The following is a 24,411-nucleotide window of genomic DNA, read 5'->3' on the forward strand; positions in this document are numbered from 1 at the left end:
CAGCCGTGGTCAGAGGGAGACTATGGATGATTGCTCAGAGAGATACAACGTTGCTAGTTTTAAAAATGGAGGAGCCCTGAGCCAAGGAATGTTAGGCAACCTCTGGCAACAAAAAGGCAAGGAAATGGATTGATTCTCCCCTAGAGCCTCCAGAAAGGAATCCAGGCCTGCTGTCACCTTGATTTTTTAGCCCAGTGAGACCCATGTTGGGTATCTATCCTAAAGAATCTTAAGGTTATACATTTATGTTAAGCCACAGGTTTATACTCATTTGTTACAGTAGCCTCTGTAAACCAATATGTATACATACACCCAAACTTCGGCAAAAACATTTCTAGTTCTCCCTGAAGCTCATCCACAGACATAGATAAAGGCTTCTTGTGCTCAGAAGAGCTGAGAATACAACATGCTCCTAGAGCTGAAGGTATGGAGCTATTTCTCTTTGGCATGCATGGAAAGATCAATGTCCACCCCATGACATAATCAGCTCCAAAATATCATTTCTACACGGATGGATTCATTCTCTGAAGACTACTCCTTTAAGTCTCACTTAAATGACATGGATGTGAGACACCTGTCACTCTCTAGACTGCTCCATGCTGCAGAAAGATGTCTCTCCCCTTTCTCAAATTGTTCATTATGCTAATAACATTCTTTCCCCATCCCCAAGCAGGTGGCATTTTACACCTGCTGAGATTTGGTCTGGCTTCTTTCCCCACTTTGAGCCGGACCCAGGTCTGGCGTGTCCTATTACAGTATCATGTCTCTATCAAGATCCTATTGGGCATGATATGCCTGAACCTGGCCATATGCTGACATAGAACGGAAGGGGAAGGTTATCAGGAATGTGAGCTACCTGACTCAAAGTTGTTTTTAGCCTCAGATCTCATTTCACCAGTTCATCAGATTTCATAATCCCTACAATATTTTGAGACATTTTTTTTTTTTTTTAAGTTCCATTAGAATGTCCCTGGATGACGCCACCATGGTTGTGACAAATAACTGTAGTTTAAAGGTTACCAGCCCAGTCAAAACACTAAATCTACTAGTACCAGACATAACTGGCCTAACGTAGCTCCTGATCTGCATCTTAACACCACATCCTTGGTTGTTCACACTGGTGCATGAATATTCTGGAGTTCTGGCAGACCCTGTCAGACTAGCGCATGGGGGCTAGAGGGAAAAAGAAAACAACAAGGTATTTGGGGTCCTGTGGAGGTTTACTTAAGTGTGGAGGAAGAGAGACCAGATCTGCCTTTGCAATAAGTGGCCAATCTGTTGAAAGACAAGCCTAACTTAAGGAGGAAGGTAACCAGCTAACCTTCCCTCTGGTTCTTTTATCCTGACACGCAGAGGAGGTCTAGGAACCTCCTAAAATTGGACACACACTATTGTGTGTATGTGCATCTCTTTGTTTCTGAGGAAAGGTGCCATAGATCTCTGAGCATAGGAATAAAACTAACTCCTCATCCCCAGATGTAAGCCTTGCTTTTCTATGTATTACCTCATCAGGGGGATTCTAATTCAATACTCTTAATCTTACTGACCATATGTGAATGATTCCCAACACATAATGCTATTTAATTTCTGACTTGCCCTCTGATTAACAGTAATATCACCATTTCCTTTCCCCATTGAAATAGAATATAAAATGGTTTTAAGTTTACCAAATATCAAGCATCTTTGAGAAGGTTAATTGCTGATATCATTTTTCCCCATCAGCCTCTGTGGAATAGTCACGCCAAAAAGCCACCATGTATTCCATACACAAATAAGAATGATTTAGTTTCATTTTTCGTTAGTTTTGTTTTGTCCCCCCACCCCCTTTTTGTTTTTACTTTTTTTAAAAAAAAATATACAATGAAAGTAGTTGGCCTTATTTGTGTGGAGACAGGGAGTCACCAGTCCGGTAGGGGGAGACAGGGTCACTGCCTAAATTGATCTAGTCAACCTCAAACAGCTTTATTGAAATAAAGTCTCAAATAGGAAGGATGTCCTCATCAGCAGAGAAAGGACAAAGTTGCATTTTACCTGACCTGAAGTCAAGTAAGAATAGACAGACAAGAGACGGCAACTTGTGAGGAGGGTGAGAAAAGGTGCCCATGAATCTAACTTGATAGTGGATCACCTTACTTTTGGGGTTCCTTCCAATCTTTGGGGGTTCTATGATTCTAAATTTAGTCTGTTGGGTATTTTAAAGCATAATTACGTAACACGACCTTCTCTGGAGTTGTTGATTCATTTAGACTCTGCTACCTTAGAAAAAAAACCTTCTAAAGGTCATGCTCAGAAGCCCAGCACTCCCTTTCCACTGAGTCAGGGCTACGGTTACACTGTACACAAGATCCTACAAAGACATCTGACACAACTAGCAGTTGAATTCTTTCTTCTGTTTATTTCCAGAAGAGACTTTGCATAGACAGCTGCAATGCCAGGCTCCCATCAGAATACCATGCCAACCTTGCTGTCCTTGCCCTTGACCTATGGCTGTCTCCAGCAGGTCTCGCCGACCAGCAAGGCCAGCCTGGGTTACTTCAGGGCCTAACTACGCCACCTAGATCAGCAGAGAACCACATCTGTTAGGCAATAATCAGACATTTGTGGGTTCAAATTCTGGCTCAGCCCTTTTCATTTGGGCAACAGCAAGAAAACACCTTCACGTCTCTCAGTCTCAGGTTCCTCCTCCATAAAATGGGGCCATGAATACCCACTTTATGAGGAAGTGATGATGGCTATATGAGATAATATGCATATATGAAAAGCAACTGGCTTGATGTCTACACTATCACTACCAACATCATCATGGAGGAAAACCTAATCATCTCTGGCATGGAATGAGAAGACAAAAGGAAATCAGCATTTCTCTCCAAGGGCAGGACTGTCATCAGTCCTCTCTGAGCCTTAAAACTCATTCTCTTCAAACTAAAGATACAGAAAGTAGGTTATTTACATTTCTCTTAAACTCAGACTCAATAATACTCGTTCTAGGCCCCTTTCAGCAGCTTCTCAGACTATAAGGAATGCCAACAAAAGTCAGGAAGACTTGACTCTTGTGTGGGGATGGCAAGCAGAGGGAAATGCACCCGAGGCACAGTGCAACTTCTGACACCAAAGCTCCCACCTTGGTTGAAGCCGCACTGTTTCTTGGCCCCTGAACGTGTGGTTTTGTGGACTCTCGTGAGCTGGCGTTCCTGCTCTCCCCCGACACTCCAACTGGCTGGACGCCACATGTTCTGTCTCCTGCAAGAAGAAACAGCAAAAGTAGATGAGCCATCAGCTGCAGTCAGTTCCACAGTGTTCTCTGGCTGGTGGGTAGGTCTCAGGACAGGGGAGCAGCAATATACAACATACTCTACTGATTGTAGTGGGGGAAGGGAACTTACGAGTGACCTTAAATTCTAAAAGCCTCTTTCTATCGGTCAGTTGCTTCAAGATAACAGAATAAAGAAAAAGGAAAAATAAAAAACCTAACGTTCAAAAGATATGATATAGTCATACCATAAAAATTTTGCAGACATCAAAAATGGTATTATAGAAGAGTATTGAATGAATGGATCTGAAAATATAATTTCTAGAATAATATTTACAGTACAGGCTTATTTCTGCAAAAACAACCATATGTATGAATGTTCACATGTGTACGCGCGCGCACACACACACACACACACACACACAGACACACACAGATTTGAAAAATATGAACCAAAGTCTTAACAGTGACTAACTCTGAGATGACATTCCCTTTATTTTTTTTCTTTTTGGGATTCATCTGTTTTCTACAATAAACATACATTATTCCTGTAGTAAGAAATTTAAGTTAATCAGAAAACTAAGGAACAACTCATTCTTATCAATTCCAAATCCCAAGCATTCTCTCTCTCTCTGTCTTTCTCTGTCTCTCTTACACACACACACACACACACACACACACACACACACACTCTTGCCATTAGCTACACTGCATCCAAAGAAATAACTACACTGGTCATCCCATGATACAGTGTATTCATTAATTTAGAAAAGTTCCAGAATGCTAACTCTGTAGAGAATGTCATAAGCACACCCAATCGAAAATGAATCTGGATTCAACACAAGGATACACACCAAAACCGAAAGATCTACATGCGCTCAGCAGTTGAACCACTGAGCCACAGTCTTTGAACCAGGACAAACCTCTGACCAATTTCCCTTAGATTGAATTAGTCCCTCTTTACCTGATAAATGAAATACTAAAACCAAAATCAGTGAGAAATTCGGTAAATGCAGATGGCGACAATCACGCAGTCAAAATATTCAAGGGATACAGTGAGTTTGGGTTTGTGCAGTATACTGTAGTGGCAATATAGATGAAGCCCCTCAGTTAGGGGTAAATTGAAGTTAGTACGAGTGCCAATATGTGAGGTGTCTCAGAAGTCTTTTTCCAAAATACTAGAATAATCTGCTGGGGGGCTAGTTGTCAAACAGTCATTACAAGCTTCTAAAACAAAATTATGTGGATGTTTTTCTATAATAGCGCTAAAATTGGGAGGGGAAGCAGAGCTGAGGAAAAGCAATGAGTTAGACCTACCAAGATCCTTTCTTTAATTCCACTTTTCTAAACCTCCAACAACAGGCAGAAATGCACTCCACATGGCAGGTTCCATTAGTAGCACTAGTTCCCTAGACTTAGTAGCTGCTGTGAAAAATCCTACAGCTACCCAAATACTGGCCAAGTTTCCCCCAACAGTAGTTTTTGAGCAAGATAGTTCTGCTTGCTACTTGCTAAGTAGACCTCAGTTTTCTTGTCTGTAAAATGAGACCGACACTTTCAGCTCACAAGGTTGAACAAGCCCTTTCATTAGAAGCCCTTTCAGTGCCTGCCAGCTAAAGGCACACAGTAGGTGGGAAGAGCTATTGATAATGATAATATTCCTTTTATAAAAATCCCCTGAAAGCCCAATATTCTGAAACTAATGTTAGGGAAGAGTTCAGCAAAAACAAAACTATTTTTTATGGTAGAATGCTTATTTGAAGTTTCTATATAAATAATGATATTACTGTAAACATCAGATTTAGAAGCTTCAATATTTGCAGGTCTAAAGAAATGGCCCTTCTAATCTTTAAAACATTTAAACCAGAAATTTCCATTTGATTAAAACTTTAGCCTTTTAGAAAAGAGTAGAGTTTTTTGTTTGTTTGTTTTTTCAAAGATAGTATTTTATCTAATCCTTCAAACCCACAAGGGATTGAGAAGGGTTAGAGACCACAAACTCCTGGATTTTACAATTTATTTTAGAGATGAACAAGAGGGGCTCTGTAGAAAGTGCTGCCTTAATCTGCTCAAGTCAGAGATCTCAAGGCATTGCAACAAGAGAACATTTCTTTGGCATGGGTAGATAAGGAGTATTTGGGGACAGCTGATAATCAACCCTATTCAAATGATGGAAAAAAATGGCATTGCCGACTATGCTTCTTGTGCCCACTAAGAATTTAAAATTTCAAGAGGGTAGGGAGAGTTGGGGAAGAGTACGTAAGGAGTTTGGTATAAGTTGTCCCGAATACTAACCGATAGAGCACACTCTGATACAAACTACAGGCTTAATTGTAATGACAGATGCTGCCCTTTTCAATGACAAAATGTTAGGTCATGCTCCAAAGTGCTGATTTCTAAAACCCCTGAGATCAGAACCTAAATCCAGCCTCTCAGAAAATCCCAAGAAAGTTCTGCATGCTGAAGCTCCTATGAGTTTGGAAGTTCAGTTGTTCATAATAAAAAGAATCAAGATTTTCAATTTAGTCCCTTCCTCTCCATTAGCTCTTCATGGAATAACCCTATATGAACCAATAGCCCCAGCAAAGCCCACATGGGAATCAATAAGCCTTCAGATGATTCTAACTTGGAGGGTACATGTCTTCCAGCGGAGGCCCCAGACATCATGGAGCACAGACAAGACTTCCCTATTGTACCTTAAATGAATTCTTGATCCACAGAAACCCTGAGAATAAATTATTATTTATTTTAAGTTTTAGGGTTATTTGTTACACAGCTATAAATAACTAAAATACCACTACCGTTCCTCTCTTCTAAGATACCATCAATTATAAAATCCACCATCAGTTTGATTAAATAACAGCTTTTCAGGAAAAAAAATAATGCCACCTCATATGCATCCATCAATTTTAAGGTGCACTCAGGTATGAGAAAGGTGAAAGTGTGAAAAGCTATGTGTGTTAGCATCAAGGAATTACAGAGCCTGCCCAGTAAAGGAAGGTACTGTGAGGGACCAAAAGAAGTCTTGTCAGGAGCACACATCAGAAAAAGCAACTTCAAGAGTCTAATCTGGAAGGCTCAATACCTCATAGGAAATAGGTGAGAAAACCGCAATCCCTATTTGCCCCAGTTTCTAAAAATAATTTCATGCTTTCCCTCAAAGGGGGAAGGCAAACAGTAAGGGCAAACCACGCTTATTGAATTAATAGAACAGCAGCTCTCAAAAGTATTGTGTTGCTGGCAATCATTTATGTGTAAGGATATAAAGAAAAAATACAAAATAGGACAATAATCATCCTATTTATCTGGTTCTATAACAGAGATTTAGCCACACAATTGAGAAAGTAGGACTCAGCCCCTTGGTGAGCTCCCATCTATATTCAAGTTGAACTCCACCACCTGGCTAGTGACACAGTTAAGTAGGGCTGCCAAAGGAAGTCCTTATAATAGATAATGTACTTGTGGATGGTTGAGAGTTAACGTGTTCTCCCCATCCCCTCACCCAAGTTGACAACATCTGGACAGGAAGTAAAGAAAATATGTGACCACCTTTGTCCATTTAAGCCTTATTGTATCTTTTCTTTTTTTCGGAATCTACTATAACAGACAGCTAAAAAATTATAGAACATTAAAGCAGGGTGTTTATCTTAAAATAATTAAGATCTATTTTTACTGAAAAAGAAATCACCTACTACATACCAAGAATGTTGATAGTTAAGGGGGTTATCTAAAAGTGAATACAACATCCCTGCCATTAAAGAAATTTTAAAATCTAATGTTTGACAAAGACTAAAGTGTAAGAAGGCAGACTCTAGCTTGTTTCCTTATGTATTAATGCATATATCAAATGGGCAGGTCCAAGCTGACCAAGGTGAATAAAGATAGGAGAAGCTAAGACCCTATCCTCCAGGCTTGTCTTCTTGCCATCTGGCCATGAAGAGTCATCCTAAGTCTTTTCCTGCTCCCAACATCCTCCTCCACCTTTTGACCTCTGCTCGCATGTATTTCAAGTCCAGCCTCAGTGGAGTGATTTGCGAATTCTCTGCCATATGCAAGAGTAATCAAGTTGACTAAACTCTAAGATATTTCATAAGAAAGCTGCCCATAAAACAAAAGTTATTTAGGTTATTTTCTGATTCATGAGCAGAGGCTAGGAGAGTACGCAAGATGACAAGAGAGAACATACTATGTTGAGAGGCTCAAAATCACAGCTGAGTTAAGGAAAAATTAGCTGCCCCCAAGCAAAAATGGTGAAATACATTTTGTCCTTATTGGGATTTTAGTGAGTTCAGCTGACTCTTTGTAGAACTTCAGAGAATTTAGTTGTTTTGTTTTTATTAGCTTCAAGTGTACAAAACAACATACTAATCAGACATTTACATCCCTCACAAAGTCCACTGCCCATCTGACATCGTACAGTTATTACAATACCACTGACTATATATAGTCCCTCTGCTGTACTTTACATCCCTTGATCCTATACATTTATAGTTTACATTCAACTAGAGAATTTACTTTTGATTCAACAACATGGCCCCTACTTTCAGGCCCTTCCAAGATCCCCAGTACATACAGATGCATGACCCAGAAGAAAGGAAAGAATTTTCCATCCTAATCCCAGTTCTTGCCCATCTGCTCCAGCTTGTGCAAATCGTGTTACCTTTAGGTTTCAAAGATACACACATCCTTGAAGTTTTCCTTCTAAGATATGGTCAACCAAAACATTAATTTTTTTTCATCTTCTCATCTTAAGATTTTACCTATTCCAAACTGATAAAATTTCTATTCCAAAACTGATAAAATTTTATTTTCTTCAACTGCTGACTTAAATTTTTAAATGGTTTTATAACTAATCACTCCATTGCTAATAACAATGCCTTGCATTTATGAGACCATGTTCTTCCCAAGACTCTCATTACTACTCAATATATCTCATATCTCCATAGTTCAGAAAAGTATATATATATAATCATATATATATATACACATACATACACACACATATATATACATATATACATACATATATATATATACACACACACACACACACTATATATATATATATATATATATATATATATATATATATATATGAAACTATACATATATGAAACTATATGTATATATATATATAGTAATGCAGGGACTCAGCTCCCACTCCTCGCACAAGAACGCAGGATATGGTGAGGCCAAAAAGGAATAACAACCGAACCATAGAGCCATAGGTAGGGGGAGTCATACCGCTATATTCTCGGTGGTGGCTGGTCGCAACACAAAAGCAAACATCCGCCTGTACCCCAACAAGGGGTTTTCCTGAACCCCAGTCTCGCTGGTTTCCTGGCGAGACACAGGACGTAGGATCAACACGATCCGCAAGCCATAATCTGCTTGCTAACCACGCTTGCTAACTGTAGCCACGGCAGTTATATTAGTGGCTAATGGCTACCTGGTTACAGCTGACGGCCAATCAGTCACAGCTGATGGCCGTCTATTACCCAAGCCAGCACCTTTCCACATGAGGTCGAGAGCCTGGAAACTGCTCTCTGGGACTCTGTCCCTACATATACAGATACAGATACAGATAGATAGATAGATAGATAGATAGATAGATAGATAGATAGATAGATAGATAGATAGATAGATAGATAGATATCTATATATATAGATATATATCTATATATATTCAGCTCTTAGGATAAATAAGGGGAAGTGTTGTAAATCTACCCTATCCTGTATCATTCTAGTGTTCCTTTTAACTTAAACCTGCATATATCTGTAAAAGTGACTTAAAGTCCATTTGAATGTGGGGATTTTAAAGACCTTTACCCCTGACAAAAATAAGTATTGGAGTATCACATTCATTTAATGATTTGAAGAAAGGAGACCCTCAAAAAGGTGATTTAAATTTCCTTTAAAAATTATGTATCTGTTTATTACAGGCATTCCTTGGAAATACTGTAGGTTCAGTTCCAGACCACCTCAATAAAGTGAGTGTCTTCATAAAGCAGTTAGTGACCTTTTGCTGGTGGAGGGGCCTGCCTTCTATTTGTAAAACACACAACATCTGTGAAGCGCAATAAAGCTAAGCCTGTGTTTAAAATATTCTGGCCCTTTAAGAAATAGGAAACCAAGAGAACTGTTTCTTCAGACTATTTTTTAAATAATTTCTGCCTACCTTAATCATTGTTTCAACACAGAAATAAAATAAACCATGGAGGAAGACAGGCATAGGTCCAAAATCCACACATATCCACAAATTAGTATCTTATCCGATCCTATTTCCTTATCTATAATACAGCAATTCCCCCCTAGTTTACTGCTTACAATTGTAAGCATTTCTAGTAGAAAAGAAACATTCAAGTTATGTTGTCTATCTTATCCATTTGTCAAATCAAGTAGCGTTCACTGAGTGCCTGATCTGTACCAGGCACTAAACTACATAGTTTTAACCTCTATTTCCTCATTTAAAATTAGAGGGTGGATTTAGTCTTTATCAGTTTTCCCCAGTGAGAATAATCAAGTGAAGACAAAACTGATGGCTTACCAAGGCCAGAAAGATTGTCTTTTATGCAAGAAATGGCTTCCTGAAGACCCTGCAAAATCTGTCTGAAATTTATGTCTCTTCAGACTATTCCCATGACAGAAGATATTGGGTATTTCTGTTCACCAGCTAACGTGGAAATATTTCAATAAAATAAACACAGCTTATATTTCAATAGGCCTGAAGATCTTAGAACTTATGCAAATCTTGATAAATTTGGGGGGAATTGCATTATTTCAAATTGTTTGCATTGAGACTTATACTTTATATTCAACATTTAATTTAAAATTGTGTAAAATACGACCACACTGTATCATTCCATTGAGCTACAGAACTCAGATCCTAACTCCAGTCTTTAAAATCCAAATTCAGTTCTTTTCACTCTGTTTCAACATCCCAAGTTTACTTGTCAAATGTCAAATGACCAAACTAAAACTTTTAGTAACGAGTTTTATGTCCTTTATTCAAGGGAAAACAATCCATGGATTTGGGGCAAGTATGGTGCCGCACAAGCAGTGTGGTGCTCTTCCCGAGCAATGTTGGGATTTCTGGAGCCTCTCACACCCCAATTTCCACTCAGAAGGATTAGGACAAACAAACTCAAAGAGCTCGGAACACAAAATTAGCAGAGCTCCATCCAAGAGAAGCTTACCAGAGAGGCAGGAGGGCAGCCAAAGAGGCAGCGAACTGAAAGACTCCAAGGGCACCTTCACCAGCATCGAAGGGCCGTCCCTGGAATCTTCAGCATCTGTCTTTGAGTCCCATCTCCTTGCCAAATGGTCAAATGACAAAACTAAAACCATTGAGGAAAGAGTTTTCTGTCCTTTATTCCAAGGAAAACAATCCATGGATTGGGGGAGTACAGTGCCTCACAAGAGGTGGAGAGCTGGGGCCTGTGAGGCAAATGGATTAGAAGGTGAGGAGGGAGAGTGTTAGGAGGGGGGACAGGTAGATAACTAGAGCGCCCCAAACAAGGGATGATTGGCATCACAGAGGTGATAGTCAAAATGTAGAAAAAATTAATGGTTTAAGATATGACAGAGGTGGAAACAATAGGCCTGGTGATTGACAGGACGTGGTTGAATAAGAGGAAGAAATGAAGATGATGACAAATCCCCAGCTTGGAAATGGGATGAATTTCCAGAGATGGAGACATGAAGCCTTCAGGGATAGTTGAGTCTTAGTGCCCATGAGGCACCCACGTAGGCAATGACAAGTCAACGGGCTGGAGTCCTAGAGAAAGATCAGGGCTGGGAATATTTGGGAATGAACGTGAAGGTGACTAAAACTTCATGATTCACAGTGTGCAGAGAGAAAAGAGAAAATCTGGATGAGAACCCTGAGAAACACCCATAGTTATAGGACTGATAATATATTGTTAAACTAAAAAGCAGGCTGCACAGTAGTATATATATATTAAGAGCCAATGGGAAGAGGCAGAGGGGAAGATCAAATATGAGTGTGTGTAATTGTATACTTGTTTCTGTGGGACATCTTAATTTATAAATGACTCTATTGCTTGAATTGTTTAGCGAGTATGCATTGCTTTTATAATTTAAAATAAGAATGCTTAATTTTAAAAACATTTCAGACACAGGCAGATGGAAAAGAGATTTCAAAGAACACCAAGAAGGAGAGACCGGAAGAAAATGCAGAGAGGAAGCTTATCATCTGCTCTTATGTCTTATTTGAATGGAATGCTAAAGGATTTTAACTCGGGTAAAATAATAAAAGAAACATTAAATAAGTGTTCATTAATTGTAAAAGTGCACTTAGCCACATGACTTCAGTCTGAAGATATTCAAGTGTTCTTTAAAATAGGTGCCACTGTTTCTTACAGTTGGCTTATGTCAAATATTAATAAAGAGAGAGAATTTTCAGCAAGGAATCAAAAATCATTACCAAATGGGACAACTGCAGCAGTGAGTCACCGTGTTATTTTCTGAAATTATAAATGTGGCAACACAAGCTTAAGCCTTCCTGCTAGGACGTGGTCGTATCCACACAGCAGAGGCACGAAGGAAAGGCAAGCGGCACCTTCATCACGTCTGTACTCCCTACCCACAAGCCTCTCAAGCCTATTACGGAAGCAAGTAACTTATTTTGACTTCGAGAAAGATTACCATAATTGTAAGAATCAGAAGTGCTAATTTCCGTGATTTTAATATAAATTAAATATGTATATATATTTTAAATCATCTCCTTTTGAGTTGAGATTGAAGCCCCTTTAAATACCACTTAGTATACAGGATTACCTTCCCAGGAAAAACCACCTTTTAGACATTTTTCCGCGAGAAAGAGAACGACCAGTCTATGAAATCTCTACCTTGTCATTTTCTGAAATTATTAAATTAAGTCTGTTATTCTTTGCCTTCAAAGATCCTTCAATGTTTTATTTCACAAGCTCCCTTGTTTATTTTATTTAGTTTACCAAGAATCAAATTATTCTTCTATTCCCAAGACAGTCATGAGAAAAATCCAAAATTACCATAACAGCAATTACCCCTGCTCCTCAAGCTTCTCCACGAAGGTCAAGAACAAGGAGAATTAGGGAACCTCAAACTTTTAAAGCTCCACACTCAGTGAGCAGCTGGGCAAAGGGGGCCTTCAAATTCTAATTATTAATAAACTCTGTGGTTCCTTGGTGGCAACTTATTAAAATATTTACTGAATAGTTTCTACAGTGCTGTGGGACAATAGTGACAAGCAAAACAGATGGTCACTCAACAACAAAGAAGAAAGTTCTAGGTTTGTTGCTAAGTCAACACAGATTCCTCCCCATTCCCTACCTTCTATAACAATAATGGGTGATTGAATCAATAAGCCTAAGAGCACCACAAGATGCAAAATATCTTTTGAGGAGATCCCTCTGCACCCTGACTTCCCCTCAACTGATACCCATAGCTCTCTCAGTGCAATTTCCTCATTCTGGGATGCCTGCCTTACTCCCATCTTATTTATCCTATCTGAGTCAGTTCAGGATGCTATAACACAAATACTGTAGACTGGCTTAAACAATACAAATTTGTATCTCACAGCTCTGGTCTCTGAGAAATCCAAGATCAAGGGGCCAGCCAATCCAGTTCTTAGTAAGGCCCTCTTCCTGGTTTGCAGATGTATGCTTTCTTGACATATGACAGAGAGAAAAGAAGCAAGCTCTCTCTTGCCTTTTCTGATAAGGGCACTAACCCATCTCCCAAAGGCCCCATCTCCAAATACCATCACACTGAGGATTAGGTTTCCAATATATGAATTTGGGGGGTACACAAACATGCAGCCCATACCTTATCCCATAGATCCGTGGCGGTTCTCCTCAAATCTCATCTCTGATAACTTGAGGCCACATCAACAGGTCTGTCTCTCTCCTTCTGAATTCTCACTCTCTGTGTTTAATCCTGTACATCTGGATTAAGTTTTAGAAAACATACAGAATCTGGATGTTTAGTTTATACCCCCCAAGTTAAAATGTAAGCACCTCAAGGGAGGATGTCTGTGTCTTGCATTTTTTCAACTCTCTCAAAGTGCTTCAGCACCTTACAAAATACTGTGGATTCATTCATTCAGTCATAACACGTCCACTGAGCACTAGTGCCTGACACTATGGAGAGCATTTTGTGGTTTTGAGAAACACACACACACACACACACACACACACACACACACACTTCCACAATACACAATCTCTATAGATTGGGACTCATTCAAGGAAAATCAAGGCTGAATTTCTGGAAAGTAGGAACCACAAAATATTTTCACTGAAACGCCACTTTCTCATTGCTTGCATGCTCATTTGTGTAACTAGAATAAAGCTAAGAGAGTTGGCCTAGGGAAGGGCCTTGAACAGCTGTTCTGCTGAATAAATAAGAAACTGCCAAATACTAACAGCAGCTTACATTTGCAGTATATAAGCTTTTCAAACTGCTTCCCCATCCATTAGCATAATTTATCAAGAACATTTCTTAAACGAGGGCATCTAAGCACTTGGAAAGGATCAGAGTTTTAAGTGCTTCTCCTCTCTACATTATTATGATGTCTCACAATTTTTCATGGATGATAGTCATGTAAAATTCAACCCAGACCTTTCCATACAAATTCTGAATAAATGAAAGCTTCTGGTCTTCCTATGGCACAGTGAACTCCATCCAAGTGCTGAACAAAACACAGTATTGGACAAGGGTGTTTCATAGCTTTCCACGCGGGTTCTAAACATGTTCTTGTATTAACAAGGGACATGAGTCATTCATTCTGTTGAACCAGTCACTGAGGACTTAAAGGAAAGTCTAAATGTTCTCACATATGTGGAACAGTTAACATACAGGAGAATCATGTCATTCCAACATCCTCCTTTTAAAGACTTTGGAGAAACACCAGATCTTTTCCATCTTCAAACCTATGGTTCTGTTTTTGCTGTTTTGGTTTTTTTTTTTTCTTTTGAGGGAGGTTACAGAAGGCAGTGGAAGGAGGAAGGGAAATAACATTATCTCAGAAACCAGAATCCCTAGATAAATTTTAATTTCACAGAAACTTACTTTAAAAAAACATTTTATAACTGGAATTAAATGGAAGACAAAATGGGATGTGATATACTACACTGTCTCAAATTAAAAATAAATTAACAGCAGTAAGAAAGTAAATCCTGGCAAGAAAATTATTCTATGATATTTAAAGAGAATAGACACATAAAAAATTGTATCCTGTAAATGCCTAACATTTGCTTGCATTATGGTGTCTCATCTATTTTAATAGTAGTTAACAGATGCCAAGTCTTTGATGTTAGGTGCCCTTGGTAATACTCCAGATACTAGACTCTGGGGGATTCCACAAAGGTGTAAAATAATAACTCCCTCTTAAGAGATCCCCAACTACAATGTTAGCACAAACCAGGACCAACTCTCCAGAGGCTACACCTTGTATTACGAAAGGCTGCACAAACAACCTCTGTCTCTAATTTCCCACTTAACAGTGATTAGAATTGTTTATCTCTTTTAAGTCTTCTATCAGACTCTTCAGCCCCAAGTAGACTATGTAAAGTTTTTACTTCAAAGGGGATCTCTATTTAGAAAGGATGTTTCCTTCTACACAAAAAGATCAGATAACACATGCGGACTGAATTGAATATTCCAAGTAAACGTAACCCACGAAAAAAATTTTATGTGGACATGGGAAAAGTCTAAGATCTATTAGACCCAACTACTAATTGTAGTACCACTCATGCTGAGGAAGTTTATAATTTGGAAAGCCAGAAATTATCTGGAATGAAGAAAGAGCTTAACACCCAGAATATTTGAACTCAACAGCATTTGGAGCTCGACAGATATCTGGCATCTTAAACCCAAAGGCCACGGCTCCCTACTCCAAACTAGTTTCTATAGCACTTCATGGTACAGGAAACCCTGTATGGGAGACAGGATTCCACCGAGAGAATAAGGATGAGAATAACTGAAGAAAGCCCCTAAGAAGTGAGTTTGCAATTCAGGTCACATCACTTTCTGAAGTTAAAGGATCTACCAGCTCTCCACTGCCGCACTGTGCTTCTTACCTGGGGGTCAACTCCCTAGGGGTAGGACTGTCAGGCATTAGGTGCTGTGGCAGGGACAGGCAAGCCCGCAAAACACATATTGAAAACAAAGCTCCACGAGGACCATGCTTTCACTGGACTCATTCTCCATAACATCACAGAGATTCCCAAAAAATATTTGGTGAATGATGAGTTCATTAACATGGCATAGTTTCTTGGGACATCTAAGTGATGATTTTGTGGGGGGAGAAAGCATTTTTCATTAAAACAAATAATGAAGTGCAGCCTTCTAAAGACTTTTAAGATGACTTGCATATATCAGTCAGGATTCTAAGCGTCAATTAGTAACAAACTCTAACTAACTTAAGCAAAAAGTAAATTTATTGGGATGCTTATAAAATAACCCAAAGGACTGGAGAACCAGATGTGGGGCTATGAGGCCAAAATTATGCTCAGAACTGGTTCTACATGGTCACTTCTGCCAGCATTGAACACTGCATTTCCAATGCCACTGGCTCTAAGACCATTATGCTATTATTTTATTTTTTAAGGGAAAAAAGTAGATAACGCTGTACATCAAACTCTATCACAACATTGATTGTAAGGGCACCTTGATTTCAGGGTGTTAAAATGTTGGGAATCAGTGAATCTTCGGATTGATGAAAAGCAATAGAGTCTGCAGCGTGCATCAGTCACAGTCCTCGCTCACAACGGGCGCCACCGCCACAGCCCAGGTCTCCTCTCTTGCTGTAACCACCCCCACCCCAGGCTGTGCCCATGTCTTAGCTGAAAAGGAGACTGAAAAAGCTGGCATTTTCAGCTCTACGGTGGGAAAAAAAAAAAATTCTGCTTTTTGCCCCCTATGGGAAACTATCCAGGCACCAGAACAGAGTTCAGACGCTGGGCAGCCAAAACGGAACGACAAATATCCCCTATAGGGAGATTTCAAGGAAACTCCCTCTTCTCGTAAATGTTCAGTCACCTCTGCAGTTAGGACTTAGAAACTTGGCAAAATGTTTGAGAAGCACCAGAATAGGAAAACTCCTTGGGACAGAATCCAAGGCCCTTAAAATCCACCCCCTCCAGACTGTTCCAGGGTAGCTTCCATCACCCCACCCTTTGCACACCCTATAGTTCAGGAATGGCAAATTAGGTGGCAGCTCTTCAGCTGCCATTATCACTCACGTCTTCATTCATGGTGAATTTCCTCGGATTAGAGGAAATTAGAAAGCCTCTTCCCCCGCTCCCAGAATTTTTCTCTACTTAAATAACTCCCATTGCAGAACTTGGACCAAAAATCACCTCTTGTGTGAACTCTTCCATATACTCCCATCTTTGTGATCCCTTAGCACTTTATACATCTCCACTTTTGATATTTCCACTCAGGATCAAAAAGCTGAACAAAAAGCCAAATTTATTTCTTGCTAAGCAAGGGATAGTTGCACTTTTAACTTTTTCTCCTCAAGCAAGAAGAGTGAGTGAACTGATCTTATAGAGGGTTTGGAGACCTTTGAGTTCAGTGGCTGGGAGACTTCCAAAAGCTGGAATGTTTAGGCCTTCGCTGACCTTTAAGTGCAGAAGCAAAGCTAGCATGAGAATATGGTTGACTGGCTGACTTGCAGAAAGAAGCATGCTCACTACAGTTAAGCTATGATAACTAGAGCTGCTAACTATCTGGTTTTACAACTGTGTGTGTTGGCAGGTGTGGGGGCTCCTCTCACTGATCGACGAGGCTTATAGAAGCATGAATGATTGCTGCTATTGTTCAAGTTAAACAGGCATAAAACAGGTTCTGATCGATACTGGTAACCATGACCACAGAACAAGGAGTCTTTTCCTAGAAGGAAAGGAACTTTTCATTCTCTCCATTATGACAATATATGAAGGCATAATGACTATATTAATGAGCTAATATTCTAATATTATTGCGCTCTTACTATGTGCCAGGCATTACAGTAAGTACTTTACAAGAATGTGGTATTTAATCTTTGGAACAGCTTTATGGGGAATACTCTTATCCGTCATTGCACAGACGGGTAGGCTTAGGGGCCTCACTGAGATCCAAGTACAAACAGAATGGGAGGTTGCCTCTCACTCAGCTCGTGATAAGAACTCCGTTGGGTGTTCCTGTCATTGTCTCCCCAGTGATAACATGGTCACTTCCAGCACAAGCCCCAGATCTCCTCTCTCTGCGCCCACAGCTACAGTGGTTCAGGCCTCTCATGCAGAAACACCCTCAGCGTCCACGGTCACTGTAAGAAAGAGAGGGTCCTGCATCACCCTATTAGTTCAAAACCTGATCTGAAGGTCAAAAGCTCTGCATCTTGCCATCCAACCATGGCCAAAGTTGACAATAAAACCAACACCCAGTACAAAGTGTCAACGACATCAGTGGTTTGAAAAAATTCAGGCCGTAAGAGAATATATTTCACCTGGTGTCTAATTACTTTGTAGCCAAATCTCCATCTTTGATGATGCAACTACTAAGCCTAAAAGATTGGTCATCAACTCGCCTCAGCTTCTCCAAAGTGGCAAGGTCCCAGGAATCTAAAAACAAGCAGAAACACCAGCTGCAGAAAACCCACAGCTGGTTATTTTGCCACTTTCTGCTCACATGCTTACACCTACACAGGACTGCCCCAATCGCCACTCCTAAAGGAAAGCTCTCCCAGACCACATGAAAGAATTAAGTCATATGAGACACACCAAACCACATCCACACCACAGCACTCACCCGACAAAGCCCTGCCATTAATCACAAAAATGTGTCATTAAAATCTCTCTATTTCCCTCCCATCACTCCACAGTAGGTGCCAGCAAATCTCTTTGTAACTCACTCCTTTATCAATAATGACATATTCTTCTTATCCCTAACAAATAAGAGAGGTGTTTGATCCCTCCTTCTCCTGAGGCCAGTCAGGCCTTATCCTCCAAAGCCTAAGAAACTTTCAAAATCTATGGTAACCTTTTTGGTATGTGTACTGAGGGACCCACCTATGGTGAATCCACTCCTGAAATCAATTTTTAATACAACCATAAGTAGTACCTAGTAATAGCATTCAATTTTTGTGGTCTTGAGTAAGTTACTTAATTGTTCTGTGCCTCAGTTTCCTCATCTGTAAAAGGGAATAAGCGTAGCACCACCTTACAGGGTAGTTATGAGAATTACATGACTTATTAAATATCGGGCATTCCAGAGTAGGCTGTGCACATGGTGACGATAGCTAATAATACGGTATCGTACACTGGAAAGCTATTGACAGTAGATCTTAAGCTTCTCAGCACATGCATGAGTGTATACACACATACACACACACACAAGCCAGTTAACTATATGAGGTAATGGATGTGTTAATTATCTTGATCTTGATAATCATTCTACAATACACATGCATATCAAATCATCACGTTGTACACTTTGAATGTTTACAATTATATTTGTCAATTATTCCTCAATAAAGTTAAAAAAAAAAAAGACAAGGCTGTGCATGGTCATTACCATAGAAGTAATATTTTCATAATTAGTACAGCTCTCCAGGTATAACGCAGAAGGTCTGAAGCAGGGCCACAGCAGTAAAATGGATAAGAACACCTGGGAGAGGTATTCTGGGGTTGAGGATGAAAGACTTCAACTCATAAACCAGCGATGTCTAAAAACGTATGTAATCGACATGACTCGAAACCACTGTACGAATCATGAACACTTGATTGTACATCCAGAAACTGCCATTACCCATGCAATAAGCTGCTTGGCCCCCTTGCTTCACCCCTAGCAGAGGCCATCTGACCCTTGGCCTTCTGCCAGGATCTGGGGTAAAGTCTGGCCTCTGTCAAAGGAAAGGAAAGTCAGCACAGGTAACACAGGAACAGATCTGCCTTGCTGCGGCTGCCACTGTGAAGTTTTCCTCTGAGTATCTGCCCGTTCCTGTGCCCAGGTCCCACTCTGGACCCCACCATGGTAAGTAAATCCCAGTCATATCACCCCACACCCACAGGTCTCTGCCCTGACCATCTACAGGTCGGTGCCCCACTCCTCCTGGACTGGAATCCTATCCGGTTCTTGCCAGCTCCCCTGGAGCATGGAGGAGCCAGCCTATACACAGTCTGACTTCAGGAAGCCCCCGTCTTCGTTTCTCAGGGTTGTTGTAATGAACTACCATACTTGGTGGCTTAAAACAGCAGAAATTTATTTTTTTCATGGTTGTAGAGGCCAGAAGTCCCACATCCATGTGTTAGTAGGGCCCCACTCTCTCCAAAGGCTCTAGGGAAGAATCCTTTCTTGCCTTTTCCTAGTCCAGGAGGATCCTTGGTTTAGGGCAGCATAAGTACAATCTCTGCCTCCATCTTCGCATGGTTTTCTTTCCTGTGTGTCACTCTGTCCTCTCTTCTTATAAGGACACCAATTACAAGGACAATATAGGGTTGGCTTTAGGGCCCACCCTAGTTCCACGATGATCTCATTTGAATTCTTATCTTAATTATATCTGCAATGATCATGCTTCCAAATAAGGTCACAGTCTGAGGGTCCAAATGGACATGAATTTTGGGGAGACACTACCCAACCCATTACACTCCTCAACTAACAAGAGGGTAAACAGAGGCCTTATCTGGGACACTCAGGCCAGCATAACTGATGAAACATTAGGTTACTGAGCCTGGGTTGGCAAACCAAGCAAAACTGATGGATGGCTCACCTAGGATGGAATTACTAGTGAAACTGACAGTTTGGGATGTGAAAGAAAAGGCCAGGTCAGTGTGCATAAAGCAGGACATCTTTGAAATAGAATGTAGTCCCCAAAATCACTACAGCTGAAAAAGGTGACATTAAAATCATCCATTCTGATACGACTTCGGGTGATGAACACACAATACAATATATAGATGATGTATTAAAGAACTGTGCACTTGAAATCTATATAATTTTATTAACCAATGTCACCCCAATAAATTTAATAAAGAAAGAACCATATGATTTCACTCATATGCAGGATATAAAACTGAAAGCAACAAATGAATGAGACAAACAAACAAAAACTCATAGACACAGAAAACAGTTTAGTGGTTGCCAGAGGGTAAGGGAAGGGGGGTCAAATATATGGTGATGGAAGGAGAACTGACTCTGGGTGGTGAACACACAGTGCAATAGATAGATGATGTATTACAGGATTGTACACTTGAAAGGTATATAATTTTAGTAACTGTTATCCCAATAGATTTAATAAATTTTTAAAAACAAATTGAATTTATAGAATAGATCATAATTACAATTAGACAATAATTAGAATTGCCATTCTATTACTAATGATTATTGAGACAGTTGCAGTTTTTAGCTACATGAATAGTGCTGCTATGAACATACTAGTTAAAAAACACGGTGTGCTGGAGCTAGTTCATACTGGTTCATGAGAGCCCATTGTTAAATTTTCAGGAATTTTTTGAGTCGGTTGTTAAACAAAACCACTATTAATAATTAGATTATGCAATCTTACAAATAAATACAATATACTTAAAAATATCCAGTTTGAAATAAGGAAACAGGATAATTTGTATGTATGCTAAGACACACTCAATCTTGTTTGCAATGCAAAGAACTCCTTCTAAAGACTACAACAGCAAAAGGCTCTGAGATAAATCACAGTTAGCAATTATCTGACAAGTAGGAAGAAGCCAAACTAAACCAACTTCAAAACTACCCTACTCAATAAAAAAACGTGTTCAGAGCTATGGCATTGCAATCAGACACTGTAATAAATTCTAGATATGTCATTTCAGAAAGTTTAACCAAATGATGAAAATTTCAATGACAGGAAAATAAAATCATGCCCAAGTCCAGTTGCAGTTGCTGCGTTTTCTGATTTTTTTAAAAAAAAAAATCCTTTAAGATGGCATCTGCAAAGACTCATTATTTTATGATTAGAATTGTATCTCCATTGCCTAGAGATTAGATCCTGTCTTTTCCAGCATGAGCTCGCTGCTGCCTCCTCATTCTGATGCCTGTTTTGATGCATTGAGTTGATTACCTCTTGGAGGACTATCTGCCTGGGCCCTTCAATTTGCCACTAAACCCTGGAGACCCAAGATTCCATCGGTTACATCAGAGCTCACCAAACACCTGCCCTGTACATGGTACAGAGATGGTTCTAACATCCAGACACTGATTCTTCCACACTCTTCACCACATTCAGAACCAACCCCTGAGTTCCCATCATGTTTTTTAGCATAAGGTGGAAGTGAGATAATTAGAGATTTAATAGGGTGTTACATTTCATTGTTTTTTCTATTTCCATCTCGATGTTTCACATCAGGTAGAAAAGGTTACCCTTGTCACAGTCTTTATAAGTAACCAGTAAACAAATAAACAAAATAAAACAGAAGGAGCCTTAAATCATTAGTATTAGCCTGTTTTGGGTTTTTTGTTTTGTTTTGTTTTTTAGTTAGAGCTAAATTAATTTAGTCTTTTTGTTCAATCCTTTGTCTTATAGATAGAGAAACATCTGGGTCTTCAGAGGACCAGGATCTCCCAGTTTCTAAACCAAATGTCAGTTTTGATATAGCTCAAAAGACAGTTGGCAACAGGGAGGGAGAAACTAACAGAGGGAAGAGGTGGGAGGGAATGATGCCCACCTATGGATCCATAAGCAAAACACACAATTTTCCCCTGCTGGTTTTTTAATCTGGTACGTCAAACCTGATGTGACCGACTGTCACACCGCAATACAATCGGTGTTTTCTGGATTAAAACACACTAAAAGACAACCATTTACCCCCACCACACTAGCAGATTGATTCAGAGAGATTTAAATGTTGACAGTATCCCTTTTGTTATATAACTTTTGTTATAGCTGAAAAGCCTAAAAATCTAACGTTGGGAATGACGTTTCCTATTGAAAATTTCCCTGGCACATGGCAACATTACCAAGCCAAGCAGGCCTCACATTGTAGTTCAGCGTGACAGGGAACAAAAGAAGCAGAGCTGAACATATATTTGTTCCTGCAAAGATGCCCTTAAATGTGGCTACAATTTATTAAGTAGTAAAGCTGCAGAGGGCTCAGCTATTTAAAAAAAAAAAAAAAAAAAAAAGTCATAACAAAACCAAGCTTTGTTGATTGGGAAGGCAAAGTTCCATCGTGACTCAAAGACCAGCTACCTGTGGGGAGTCAACTACATAATAAAATAATGCTTAAAATAGTAAAGCCATCCTTGCATGTAATGCTAGCATCAGTCTAGAGCAGCAATTTTAAAGGCAGCAATCTTCTGTCTGGTCGCTTATCTCTGGTAGGATTAATGCTCAAAACACAATGTTATTGTTCTGTCTACGTCTGGCACCAGTTGTGTTGTTTTTGATCATTTTAACACAGAAACAGGCTCATCAAAGTCGACCTTTCTATTGACATGATGGCAGCCACTGCTCGTGGCAAGAAGGGTCCAGTGGGATAAATGCTCTACAAACTTCAAGGGCCGACTTTCAAACTTTTTTGCACTTCTAATCAATTTTTAAGGCTTTGTCATCCCAAGAGAGTGGGCTGCATTTTCCAGAATGTTTAATGCCATTTGGACATGAAAGATGAAAAATAAATACTGCAATAAGACTCCTAGACCTAGATAAGCTGTCAACTTCCCTTCCTATGCCTTCTTTAACTAGCCTAGAAGGATCGAACTTAAAAATAAAAACCTCAATGGTTTCAGACTACATGGGTACAATTGGTTACTTCTACCTTGGAAGAGAAGGTGAGGAAGGTTAAATGTTCATGCCATTCATTCTTGATACAGTTGCCAAACTTAGTAAATAAAAACACACAATGTCCTATTAAATGTGAATTTCAGATAAACATGAAATAATTGTGTAGTATAAGTATGTCCCATGTAGATATTTGCCTATCCCTTATACTACAACATTATGCTTTGTTTGTCTGAAATTCTCATTTAACTGGGCATCCCATCTTTTATCTGGCAATTACATCTCTTGCAAAACACGGAGGTTAAAATTGCAGGCTTGAGGTTGATATGTTATGTCTCAGGCCCTAAGTGATATTTAACCATGTTGATAGAGTTTAGATTGGTGATTCTTAGTTACCCGAAATGTCAGTTCATTATGTTTCTGCTTCCCAAACAGCTTCGCTTCCAAACTCCAAAACAGGCTAAGTCCTTGCTAAGCTGTTTTCTTTGCCTAAAGAACACTCTGCTCTTGGATAAATATCACCAAGTACATGAGGATGTGAATTTGCATATCTGTGTGTATGCGGAAACCCAGCTCCCATATCTGACAAGATCCAAATTGTCAAACCCACTTTCTACAGAAGCATTATTTTTGGATCAAATTTTTAAAATGCCTGTTAATTACAGCCTCACTGGTTTAGCTAGCATAACCCAAAATCACTACAATCTTCTGGCAAGAGTAAGACCACAGTTATTCTTAATAAAATAAAATTAAAGAACTCCGTAGTTTCATTTGGCAATAGAGAAGAAATCAATAACTCACCCCACTTCTTTTTTCCTGATAATCGTGAAGCAGGTGTTTAACTGAAGGGATGCTTATATAAAACTCCAATTCCTGTTCAAAACAATAATGCAATGGCATATATAGCCTTTGTGATACTTAATTAGCCTAATTAATGTTCTTTTTCTTCTCCCAGTCCTTGACATGAATAATATTAATATTTTAGTATTGTGAAGGACGAGAAGAGAACAAGACCAATTAAGTTCTTGCGTTAGGTTCTATGCCAGTTTGAGTAGGAGATACGGAAGTCATTAATGTTGTTGGCCGGGATTGCATTCTTCCATTTAGGGCACGTTGTAAGATGATTCTTCCTGGTCCCTGGTGTTATAGGTTGTGGTTATGGGGGAAGCACATGAGCAGCTCTGCCCAGTGAGTGGAGAATGAAAATACTACATGTTGCTTCAGGCCTGGAACTTCTAATGATTAGTGCAGAACTCTCCAGAGCTCTCTTTTCTCTTCAAATCAGAAACTAGCAACATTCGAGACTGTGACTGCTAGGTTAGCCTGGGTCCTTAAGTGACCACCACGAACCAACACTTGGCCTGGCCTAACTCAGGAGACACGCAGATATTAAGGTTTTAGTGTATACCCAGAGAAGTGA

At 39.6% G+C, this 24,411-nt stretch overlaps 1 protein-coding gene across 6 annotated transcripts in view; it reads right to left on the reverse strand.

Moving 5' to 3' along the window:
• Positions 1-24,411, reverse strand: part of FAM13C (family with sequence similarity 13 member C) — a 110,204-nt gene that overhangs the window by 64,649 nt on the left and 21,144 nt on the right. For all 6 annotated transcript variants that reach the window (XM_088791993.1, XM_088791991.1, XM_074339443.2 and 3 more), the window contains one exon: positions 3,122-3,240. In XM_088791993.1, the coding sequence (XP_088648119.1) occupies positions 3,122-3,240 (119 nt within the window). The remainder of the gene's footprint in view (positions 1-3,121; positions 3,241-24,411) is intronic.

This window comes from Rhinolophus sinicus, chromosome 15 (assembly GCF_057876585.1).
Source record: "Rhinolophus sinicus isolate RSI-liver-muscle chromosome 15, RSI-T2T, whole genome shotgun sequence".
Classification (NCBI taxonomy): Eukaryota; Metazoa; Chordata; class Mammalia; order Chiroptera; family Rhinolophidae; genus Rhinolophus; species Rhinolophus sinicus.